At 38.9% G+C, this 12,275-nt stretch overlaps 1 protein-coding gene across 1 annotated transcript in view; it reads left to right on the top strand.

The window, feature by feature from the left end:
• AOPEP (aminopeptidase O (putative)) overlaps positions 1 to 11,559 on the top strand; it is a 181,873-nt gene extending 170,314 nt beyond the window's left edge. The window contains exons 15-17 of the mRNA XM_021531143.2: positions 5,066 to 5,152; positions 7,757 to 7,901; positions 10,735 to 11,559. Of these exons, the coding sequence (XP_021386818.1) occupies positions 5,066 to 5,152; positions 7,757 to 7,897 (228 nt within the window). The 3' untranslated portion in view covers positions 7,898 to 7,901; positions 10,735 to 11,559. The remainder of the gene's footprint in view (positions 1 to 5,065; positions 5,153 to 7,756; positions 7,902 to 10,734) is intronic.
• Positions 11,560 to 12,275: the final 716 nt, after the last annotated feature.

Raw genomic sequence — 12,275 nt, 5'->3', positions numbered from 1 at the left:
AAGCTTATGGGTAGACTTCAGAAGTAATTTTTTTTTTTTTTTTTTTTTTTTTTTTTGCTTGTATGCAACTCTGAGTGTGGGACTCAGTCATCCTTAAGAGTTCTTTCCAACTCAGCTGTGATTCTGTGAGATTCTGTGATTCATGTGAGGAAAAGCCAAAGAATTGAGTTTGTTCAGCCTGGTGAAGAGAAGGAGTGACCTAATTGCAGCCATCCTGTGCCTGAAGGGAGCCTGTAAGAAAGATGAAGAGGGACTAGTTGCAAAAGCATATATTGACAGAAGGGGGAATGGCTTGAAAATGAGAGTATCCTTAGATTAGATATTTTAGAAAAACTTCTTTATTTAACTGAAAATGGCTAGACACTGGTAACAGGTTTCTCAGAGAAATTTCCCCTTCTGTGGGAGTTGCCCCATCCAAGACCAAGGTTGCATGGGGCTATGAGCTACCTGATCCTGCCATGGCAGGAGGGTTGAAACTACATCATTCTTAAAGTCCTTTTCAACACATTCCATTCTGGGATTCTATGCTGCTGTGATTGTGTGGGCCAGGAGAGTATAACATGGATTAGGCAAAATAATTTATCACCTGGGTGAGAAATAGTCAGTATCTCTTTCATTTAAGACATGTTCAAAATATCTTTAAAAATACTTTTTTCTCAGGTATGTATGTCATTAGAAGCTTTTCTTTTGAAAATCAAGCCATGTATTTGGTACCTTACATGGCTTTAATCTCTCAGCTTTGTCAAGCACCATCTCCCAAAAGGTCTTGGCCCAGATTGTTAAAATAAAGGGACTCCCTTAGAGCTGGATTATTAGACTATTTTATGCAATTTTTTCCCCCTCAAATAATCTCATGCAGCAGTTTGCATTGTCTGAAAACAGATCAAGCAACCAAAATTTTGGTCTTAGTATCTTCCATTCAGCTGTCCAAATGCAGGTAATTTTTGAGATACAAATAACATTGTGCAATACTGTGCATTTTTCTTAAAAGTGAAATTAAAAGATATTATGAGGCTCCTGGAATTATTTGTATAAGCTGCTGCTCCTGTATTTGAAACTGTGCTGTCTGACAGTAGCATCCCTTCACAATGTTCCCTGTAGGTGAGTGCCAATACTTAGATCTTAATGTTGTTGGTACTTATGAAGATTAAATTTTATACCTGAGACATTGAGTCTGTCTGTCTTCAGGTTACTGGCCTGTGCCTCAGAAATGCACTACTAATATGAGTATTGCATTGTAAAACACACAGTTACAAACTTCATTTAGCTTAAAAACCTGGCAGTGGAGCGGCCCCCACCATCTCCAAAAGCAGGGTGGGAGGACAAAACTATTTCCAAGCAATGAGGATCCATCCACAAGGAACCTGAGGTGTCAGCAGGCCTCCGTCCCTCCTCTGCCCTACTCTTCCCCATCTTTGGGAACGCCAACCATCAGTCCTGGACTTGGGAGGACAGCTCTCACCCTGGAATTGCAGGCTGTGAAAACAAATTTCAATTCCAATTTCAGCATGTGGGTCCTTGCAGCTGCCAAACCAGTAAGAGTTTGTGTGTGTGGGTGGGTGAGCAGTTAAAGGTGTTGCTTCAGATCCAGCAAAGTCCTCTGTGCTTTCTGCCAGCAATAACAGGATGGATTGCTGTAAATTACTTTTCAGGTTTAGTTTGTATTGTTTATGGTATAACCAGCCAAAATGACATATGCTGTGAATCTCTGAACTGTAGAAGAGCACAGAGAAACGTGCAGAGAGAAAACTGCGAGAGGACTAATGAATTCTTATTTTTGCCGCTGAGTATTTGCTCCTGGGAGGAAAAGAAAAGCCAAGAAGATCATGCACAGGATGTGGTATGGTTAGCCCAATCCTACCACAAGAAACTTGGTTTTCAAAATTTCCTTTTGAAACTGTTTTGTTGAAAGTGCCTGTTCGCATGACTCATTCATTAGGCGGTGAAGCTGTGGGGCCCGTTTTGCTCTTGTCCCTCTAAGCATTGGATGAGACGGTGGGAACTGGGGTTTTTTTGCACTCTACTCTTATGTGACTAAAATTCTCATGTTTGTGGAGTCAGCCTTAGGGCTATGGAGTATCATAGAAAAATTCTTCCTTTATAGTTCATGTGTCTGAGAAACTGTTGTGGCTGCAGTTTGGGCAGCACGGCTGTCTACACACCATATGGCACAGGGGGCAGGGATGTAACCCGTGTATTTCAGTCCCCATTGTGCAAGGGCCCCCTGCCCCTCTTGCACTCGGAGCCAGCCTCGGTTTTTGTGCCCTGCTTTCTGGGGTCTTGCACGAGTCAGAGGGAGCCAGCAGGGCTGACTGAGCTGATGGTTTCACAGACCCTTCAGCAGCCATTGGTCCTCCTGCAGCTTGCTCTGCCACGGGAACATTTGGGGCAGACAGGAGGCAAATGTGTAATCTGAGGATAAGAGGCATGCTGCTCCTGCCCCAGCTGGCCAAGTGCCAGCGTTTCAGGTCTGGGAATGTGCTGGGATTTATACTCACCCTGGGAAAGAAAGGGGAAAAAAGCAAAAGAGAGAAAGAAAAGTGTGTGCTGTCTCAGATCTCACTCAACAAATAAATGTTTTTCTTTTTAACTATTTGAATAAATGTTGGTTGCCAAGGACAGAAACCATATGGAGGAAGGAGCAGTTAAGGGAACAGGCACAGCTTAGTTCTGTGTTTTCCAAAGCCATTGGAATTCAGATGCTCAGGCTATGATGCAGTGTCAATCATAGATTGCATTAATATGTGAGGAAGTATGACCACATGAACACCTTCACAGAGAGAACTTCTGTTCTGCTCTCCATGCAGCTACAATGGTTGCACCAAGAAAGGTGTTCTGGGGACAAACTGGCTTCTGTGCTCTTTCAGCCAGGTCCCTGCTTATTATAAAAAGTACTCAAAAATGTAGGCACTTAAAATCTTGTGACTCCACCTTTACATCAATAAATACTTTAATAACTGTAGGGGTACTAACAGCTCCACCGGGAGGTATGAAGATAGCCCCATCCCTGCTGCTGAAATATTCTCACTGAAGGCACAGCTTGAGGCCATAAGCAGCCACAGAAGCTGCACTTGATTGCTTCCCTCCTGGGTAAGTGCTTTAACTGCTGGATCATGAGATGTAGAAGAGCAAGGATCACAGGAGGGGACTACAGACCCTTTCTCCTTGTTGCTATCAGAATACATTAGGAATTCTGTTTGGATTGTTTGTTTGTTATATATGGAAGAATCTGCAGAGTAAAGTGTATCTACAGTTTCTTAAATGTGTTTATGTCGTTTGCTTAACTCATCTTACAGATAGGAGAGGTGTATGGTTAAGCTTTGGGTTTGGTAGTTTCATCCAGGCAAGGAGCTGCTTGGTGCTGAGAAACAACCTGTAACAAAGCTGCATTGCCTGGGAAGTTTCCTGGAGAAACATTCAGTGTCTCCTGAGAGAAGCAGCAGCTGGGTAGGATTTTAAGGTCTGCATTGTGAATACAGGCATCTACAGCAAAGTGAGCTGAATCTTGGAAAGCCATTTCTTTTGTAAATCTAGCTCTGGTTCCACTAGCAGGAATCCTTACTTACAGCTGCTATTTTATCAGCAAAAAGCTGTAAGAGACAGCAGTTATTCCCTATCATGCACAGCATTGTATCTATTTGGTATTTTAAATGCAGTGAGTGCAAAATCCACCCAGCCCCAAAACCTCATTTTTTTATTTTCATAAGCTGTCTTCAAACTATTTTTTATAAGGGATCAGCTGAAAAGAGGAATCAAGCACACATTTATGACTGTGGGCATTTATGACTTGTTATTATGCTAATAGGATTTACATCTAATCTAATGTAATTCTGTGAATTTTTTTCCAGAGCTAAAAAGTTAACAGTGACTAGGATGAAAAGGAAATTGTTTTCAAAACCTTATTTCCAAAAGCAACGGTACCTTTTCCCCCATACTCCCTTTCTGTTTTCAGTTCTTGATGTCATCACTAAATCTGTCATTCAGAAAAAGGTTCATATTCAGTTAATTGATGTAAGCAAATTTGGACTCAGTTTTGAAAACTACTAAAACTGCTAACTTTCACTTTTATTATGAAATGTGATTTTCATTAGGTCCGCAGTCTTTTGAAAGATGGTAAGAGAAAAGGCTGAAACAGAAGCACTGGGAGTTGTTCCACATAACTGTTTTCCTTTACTATCAGTGCAGAATTGCTAATGGAATATAAAATGTTAGGCTGATCACTACCTGCAATCAGGAATGCCTAACTGGAGTGTAAGATGACATGCCACAAGAGTGGCTAAGAAAAAAGTCAGAAATGTAAAGACAACACACACATAATTTATGTTAATACTATTTAAGATGTAATTTGCTTGAAAACTTCTGTAATAGTGTAATTCATGTTAATACTACTTAAGATGTAATTTGCTTGTAACAGTGTGGCAATAACTGGTTTTATCAATGTGTATTGGTAGAAAAGCATGACAGCTTTTTAAATGCAGATGAATTTTAAATGCTTAACAATATGCTTAAAATCTATCATTCATTTAAGTGAAAGCTTCCTGTTTCAGGGGAACTTCTATCCTCTTGGCATGGATTTAATATTGGTAAAGAATTAGATATAAGCCTTTTTATTGCTTGTATGATACACTTAAATATGGAATATTATCAGTTGTATTTTGTGGCTTCTCCAGACCTTTGCATGGTAGTCTCTGTTTCCTGCCACCCCCAATGCCCTCCTTTCGACAGTATGAAAGAAATAACCTTTAGTGTAACTTAAAGAAAGTCAAGGCTGGAAGCAGTTGCACTGAAGATGCTGCAGATGGTGTGTCTGGGTCTGGGTTAATTTCTAGCACAGAATCAGGAGTTTGTCTTTGGGCATCCTGGGTTTCCAAAGCCCAGGCACAGAGTTCTGGCTCCTCTGTCCAGCTGACTGACTTGCCAGGCTGCAACCTGCCAAAAGACACAAACCCAACAGAGATGAAAAAACTAAACTGGTACAGATACATTATGAACACTCAAACAGATAAAATACAGGGGTTTATTTGTTTGCTTCTTTTTTTACCTAGTTTTATTTTTCTTCCCAAAGGTTCGTCATCGGTGGTGTGAACTTGTCATTAAACACAAATACCAGCCGGGGTATGGAGACATTGAGAGATTCCTCAGAGAGGATCAGGTAAGTTACATTTAACTAGTATTTTGAAAACAATTGACTTTTTAACACCCTTATGCTGAAAAAAAAAAATAGTATATTTTCTTGCTGCAGTTTGTCAAAAACAAGGCTGTGTATTCATTTTTTTCTTCTGTGGTCCCCTAAATATTATAGTTTAAGGAAGCCACTTCCCCACCTAACCTAAACACTGCTGATCTTCTGCCAAGTGATGAAATAGAATTCCTCCTCTCCTTGCATTTTGTGCAAGCCAGAGGTATGAATGATGCTAGGGAGACACTTCTCAGCAGGTTCCTTTTGCAGGATGAGGAAGGCGAGTGTGGCTGTGAATGTCCGTACAGGTACGAGGTAGGTGCAAAGCAGCCAGTGCTGTGGTAACCTCAGTTGAGATGATAACAGCCAGAAGTGGTACAGAACATTCAGGGAATGCTGGCCTCTCCATGGGTAGGGACATGGTAAGAGAGGATTGTGAAGGCATTAAAAGGCTGGACATACATTATTCCCTTACTATGGCCTTGTATTTAGGTAACTGTGAATTTGGAATTCTAATTGCACCTCTACCTTGTTCTTTTCTATTTCTTTTATTCTTTTATTTATCTTTATTCACTATGAGCCCTATAAAATCAAGACATTCACTGCCTAGGATGAATTTTAAATATTCAAATGTATGTTAAAAAATAGAAAATTGTGACGATACATCAAAATCTAGGCAAGATATTAATGTCTTTACCTTTTATGCTCACAATTAACAAAGCTATTTACAGCCAGTGAGGATTTTTTGCTTTCAGCCAACATAACACAGTTGAATTATTGCAGTTTTTTCATGAGTTCTAGCTTGGAAGTATACCTCCTATTTATATCTCAGCAAATAAACAAGGCCCAAGAGCTCTTGGCAAGCTCTGTATTAAAGCAAACAAACAAAAGACATAAAATAACATTATTTCATAAGGAGTTACATTGATTGTGCATATTTGAATTCTGTGAAAGGATGGAGCTATCCACTAGCAGAACCTGGGGTTTCGGGGTTTAGGAAATCCTTGAGCTGATAAAACTATACAGAATTGCATTATGTTTGGAATAGCTGTTATGCCAGATAAAGACATTTTCTGGAGTGTACGGAAATAATTTTTGCAACTTTTTAAAATAATCTAATTTCATTTACTTCAGCAATGCATACAGTTAATGGCATAACGAGTTTCTGGTGTGATTAGTACTTAGAGCAGTTGCATGTCTGTACTGATCATGTAACAGCTTTTTTTAAAAGTCTGGGAAAAAAATGTAAGTGGACTGTTTAAGTCCTTTGAAGTTCTACAAAACACAAGTGTGTTTACTGCATATTAATTTTTAGACCTAGGGGAGAGTTATTAATGCTGGGTAGAGAAGGTAGCTCCTACAGTAAGAAAATCTCAGCATTTAAAAAATTCTCAATGAGAGTTACTAGAGTCCAGCTCCAAGGTCATTTGTGTGGCTGCCAGACCTTGGTGCGGCTGCAAACCTTGGAAATCTGAGGTTTTGGTTCTGGCATCAGAGCATGCTTAAGGAACTGGCAAGGAATCTGGCAGGTTCCTGCCACTCTTGAGACTTTCTCCTTTTACTCCAATAATTTTTAAATTTTAAATTTCTCTTCTGGCTGAAGGGGTTTTAAAGGCTTATCACCCAATGCTAGAAATTGCAAGGAATACCATTAAAAATTATATTTTTTCAATGCTATCCAAATTTTTCTGCTCCTGCAAATGTCAAAAAAATAACTGTAAAAGTCAGCATGCTAAGCTGCTAATATTTTGTCAGATGTGTAATCCTATTTTGGTAAGTGTAGTTTAACACTTACTGAATTCCTGTCATTAGCTGAAAGAAATGTATCATCAGAAAAAAAAAGACAATCTCCAATATGTTTCCCATTAAGTTGGCAGCCAGAGCTTTGTTGGCAGCAGTGAAAGGGGCCCAGATCTCCCTACAGGAGCCCCATTACCTTTTTTTATAGCTGCTATGTCCAGAATAAATAATTAGGAAAAGCCTGCTTTTGTACTCAACCAGAATTCATGCATGTTAAGCTGCATCTCTGATATAAAGGGAGTCAAACATATACATGACCATATTCAGTCAATGTCCAGTTTCAGAATTGCTAAATGGGAATTTTAGAGTGGAGTACTTCAGTCTTTGTTCATGGATGTGTGAGTAAACATGACAATTGAAAAGAAAATGTATATCCTGTTGAAGGAAGGAGAAGCTTTTTTCTTAAGGGACATTTGGGATAAAATCAGATAGTTGGTAAAAGGAAACAGTATTCAACTTGAAAACTGGCAAGGAAAGTGGAGTGAGGAATGATTTTTCTTGTCATGCCATAACACAAAAATCTTACATTAATAATCTGTTTTTGGAGAGTCAACACAGCATATAGACAACCATCCTTAGGCTAAACAGACACAGAGAAAATTAGTTCTTCTAGGGGGGGAGAATAGACATTAGAGATTAAATGGTGTTTTCTGTGGTTTTGATTGCCTATTTTGTTTCATTTCTAGTTTAAATGAATAGTAGGGGGTCAGTGGCAAAAACCCAGCTAACTAGTTATTACTGGTGGTAGGATGCTTGTGTGCTATGTTCCTCTTTCAGGCCATGGGTGTGTATCTCTATGGTGAATTAATGGTGAATGAAGATGCAAAACAACAAGAACTTGCACGGAAATGCTTTGCTGCAGCACAAGAACATATGGATGCATCCTCAGCCAAAGTGGTGGCAGAGATGTTATTCTGAAAAGGTGATTTTTCATTTTAATCCTAACACCCTGATTTTGCTTCACATAGAAAGAATATGAAGAGCTTAGTGTAGATGGTAAACTATGGCATACCATACAGCTTGTGGCTGCTTAGGCTGAGAGATAACTCTTGTTATGTATCTTGTTGGCTTGTTTTTTTTTCTTTTTCTGAAGCCCAGCTGCAGAAGCAGTGAGTTACATACATGTAGGCATAGCTGGAGAAAATGGAGAATGGCTTTGTTGTAATGGACTGTACAAGAGGCAACTGTAAGTCCAAATGGCCAAAGAAGGCCAGGCTCTGCCCTACAGTTGTTTCCCACCCTGTATTCCTAATTCTGCTTACAAAAATTTCAATTGTGTGAGGAGCATTTCTGTTTAATAGAGCTGCATGTTTACTCAACAGGCAGCATAGTCTTTGAAAAGAGCCTGTTCCCACAGTGGAAATACGAAACTGTGGACTTGGAAACAAATATCATGTGAGAACAAGCTGGTAATTCAGATGTTCTTGTGTTGAGGGTATGGAGGTTTTGAAGACTGATTATGAGGTAAGAAAAGTACCCTTAAGATGAAGAAGCTAACTTGTTTATGAAATTGAAGGAGAGGAATTGCCAGAAAAAGCAGAATTGCAAAAATATTTATGGAATGAAGATTTCCATAGGCTATAAATTTGCAAATATACTTTCCAGTTCTCTGTCTGAACAGTTTCTGCACATGCATGTTTAACATACAACCTGTTAAGATTTGTATGAAAGTTTCTTCAAGTGCAGCATACCTCAGATTTTTGGTTAACCATATAACTCATCCAACAGACTGATTGCCATGGTTGTTCACAAAATTCAGGCTTCTAATTTAGCAAAAACATTGTCAGTTAATTGATACAAAGCAAAAATCTTAATTTTCTCCTATTCTAGCAGTATTTGACTGTAAGTTCCACTTGATTTTGTAGTGTTTTTTTTGCTATGTTTATATGAAATACAGCCAATAACAGATACAATGAAAGCAAGTTTGATTATGAAAAGCCATGTTGTTCTTCTGTATAGACAAGAACTGTACCTGCCAAGAAAACTTTTTGGGAAAGGTGGATCAGACTGTAAAGTGGCAGGAGATGAGTTGTGGGGTAGGAGAGATACCTTTTTAAATAGTTAGGGCTATAGAGACTCTCTTGTATACTCCAAATTATTAAGGACTCAGGAATTTGATTTATGTTCAACAATTCTTAATCTGGTAGGTGTCTTCAAGTGTCTGAAGGTCAGAAATAATAAAATCAAAATTTCTACAAGTTTCTGATGGTAAGTATCTAGCACAGGAAAATTACATGGTATGCAGGTGTTAGCAGTAGTCTAGAATGACCCCTTTGACTTCACAGAGTGGAAGTGCATGGTGAGCTATAACATAGAATGTAAAGATACTGAGTACAATACTGTGTGTGACTGCACAGCTTTCTTTTAATGTTATGGCTGTTTGGGTTCCTGGCATGATGATTTGTGACTTCAGATTAAAATCACATTGCCAGGGATTACCACGCAGCCATGACCACAGCTGCTAGCATGAAACTCACCATTAACGGTCTGATGGCTGCACAGCGCGGAATCCTCTCCAGCTACCAAACAAACAAACAAAAAACACACACCCACACACACAAAAAAATAAAAACTAGAGAGAGAGAGAAACAAACCCCCAAACCCACCAAAATCACAGGAAAGCAGCAGAACATCATGGAAGAACCTCCTCTGAAAACTATCTCTGCTGAGACCGAGATCTCTCTGGCGAGGTGCAGAGCTTAGCTGATTGGTGAACAGTGATTGTTTTCCTCTTTGTTCACAGTGGCTAAGTTCTGCACCTGAAGAGAAGGGAGAGGAGACTCTCTGCAGGGCAGAGAGCGTTTGCTGGCTGAGATCCCTTGCTGCTGAGAGAGCAGATTTGTGATGAATACATCAAGGTTCAGTGTATGGACAATAAGACACAGAGGCAACCTGGGAAGCTCCAAAGACTTCTAGTTTTAGTTGAGAATAAATAGTGCTCCTTAAGTTCTCAGTCTAATTGCAAATATAAGGTATTGCCTACAGTAATTTGGTTACCATGCTTTCCTAAAGGTCAGAGGAAATAATGCTTGTGACTTTAACCTGAAATTGTCAATAAAGCTTTTGTTTTATAGTCTTCTCTTAGTGGATGCTGTCATGATCCTCTCTGCAGTTTTAGCTTAGCACTCTGTGTTGTTTGCAGGAAATGGTGGCAGCTCCAGTCGGAAACAACTTACAGCTGCTGCTGTTGTTCCAGGCTGTTGATGGACCCGTCCTCCGGTGCCTACTGAGCTGATATCAGTTCTGATTTTACACACTGGCTCAGTTCAGCAGGAACAGGAGTCGAGCCCTAGAGCAAAAAGCAAGATGTACCTTTCCTAAGAGCCTTTGAGAAGTGTTGCTGTTTTCTCTCAAAAACTGAATCAATACACATTATGATATCCTGATGTTAGACACTAAATGGCCTAAGGGGAAAAACTACCTCAGTACTGCTGTTGGCTAAAGATGAGAAGGTATGTGGGTATGTAGCATCACACAGTATTGATGTGGTAACTTGCCTCCAACGTTATTTTCAGGGTAACTTGCTAATAACCAAGAGAGTTAGTGCTTCCACTATGGATCCCTCCCTATCTTCTCCAGACCTTGTTGTGGTAGCTTTAGGAAGCTAAAGAGATCATTGTTAACTCTGTAGCTACAGTTACAGTTTACTGGTAACCTAAAATATAACTCAGTTTGGAAAGCTGCGGCAATCAAGAATGCACAGATATTCCTTCATTGTGACAGAGTAATAACTTTAAATGCTGTTTCCGTTGCAGGAAAGATCACAGACAACTCTTTTAATAGATCTTCTACTAAACCCCGATGGTACTAGGATTTCATTGACCCAGGACATCAAAGGAAGGATTATGTGACTGCTAAAACAATCAGCTGACAGAAATATTTACTTTTTTGTATTTCTAGAGATCCACTGTAACTGAGAACACATGCACACAAAACATACTACACATACACACAAGTTACTCTGACTCTAGGTGATTCTTTGATACAATAATTTTGGGATTTATCCTTGTGCTTTGGTAATACAATAATTCTGATTTGCAGATGCCAAAGATTCTTGATTTTAACAACTTTTTTTATTTGAACATTCTGAAAATGGATGAAACTGTCTTGTGTACTTACAATTTTATTTGTAACTTCTATGTCATATTTAAAAAATGTCAGTGTAAAATCAGCCGGGGCTGCAGTGGGGCTCATAAGATTAGAGAGAAGCAGAAATAAACTGGAAAGTTACCTGACATCATCCTGGTGATGGGATGGGACTGAAGAAAAAAACAAAGATCATCATGCTCTCTCTGTCATGTTTAAGTTAAATTTTACTAGAAATGTCAGACCTCCCATTTTCTGGAAGTGTCTTTCATACCCTTGTGATGCTTCTTTTGCAATGGTATGTCAAGTGTTTCTCTTCTTCCCTGATGAATGAATCTTTACATTATTAGAAGACATCTTAATTGTTCATTTCAGAGAGTTAAGAATTTAAACAAAAAAAATCTGTGAACTTATTTCCTTTGTACTCTATTGTTTTATATCAAATCCTCTTTGATAGTAATAAAAATATCAAAATAAATTATTTTTTAAGTACATATAGTCTTTCCATTGCACTGTGGTTCAAAATAATTTAAATACATGGGAAGAAGAATGACTCCATTCCTTCTTTTGCAGCAGGAGAAAAGCACCTGGAACTCATCACTTAAGGGATGATAATGAGAAAAAATAAATGGGGTATTCTTTTTTAAAGTTCTTAGCCTCAGAATACAAAGTATTCTGCCTGCCTCAAGAGTGTCTTCAGTACAAAGAGTACAGTTCCTTTTCACGTCACCACATTTTCTGACCTCCCCCTTTGCAGACATACAGTGTCATACCTGAATTAAGGGACACTCAGCAAGTTCTTTCAAATGCAGTTAAGAGTTAGAAAATTGTCCAAGAAGGCACTAAAGCACCACAGTGACTTCTAATGTAATGACTCACAGACACAGTTATTACAGGATCCCATTCATAACAGAGTTACACTTCATTTCACAGGTTTTTCTGCAAAGGTTACACTTCATTTCAAAGGTTTTTCTGCTTGCTCTTTGCCTTTTTTCATTGTGTAAGGAAAAATATGCAGAGCTGGATAAGACTCTTGCACAAAATATGCAGAAATTAAATACATTCTAGGCCTCTTCATAGCCAGCACTGTTAAAGCTACAGGGCATGTAAGATACTACACACTTTTTAAAATAGCACCAAATTTTTCTCCTTTCAGAATAATCTACTTGTCATGTTTTTTTAAATACTGAGCACAGCAGTATTTTGTTTT

This window comes from Lonchura striata, chromosome Z (genome assembly GCF_046129695.1).
Source record: "Lonchura striata isolate bLonStr1 chromosome Z, bLonStr1.mat, whole genome shotgun sequence".
Classification (NCBI taxonomy): domain Eukaryota; kingdom Metazoa; phylum Chordata; class Aves; order Passeriformes; family Estrildidae; genus Lonchura; species Lonchura striata.
Note: the sequence above shows the minus strand (reverse complement) of the source record. Positions and strands in the feature narration are given on the sequence as shown.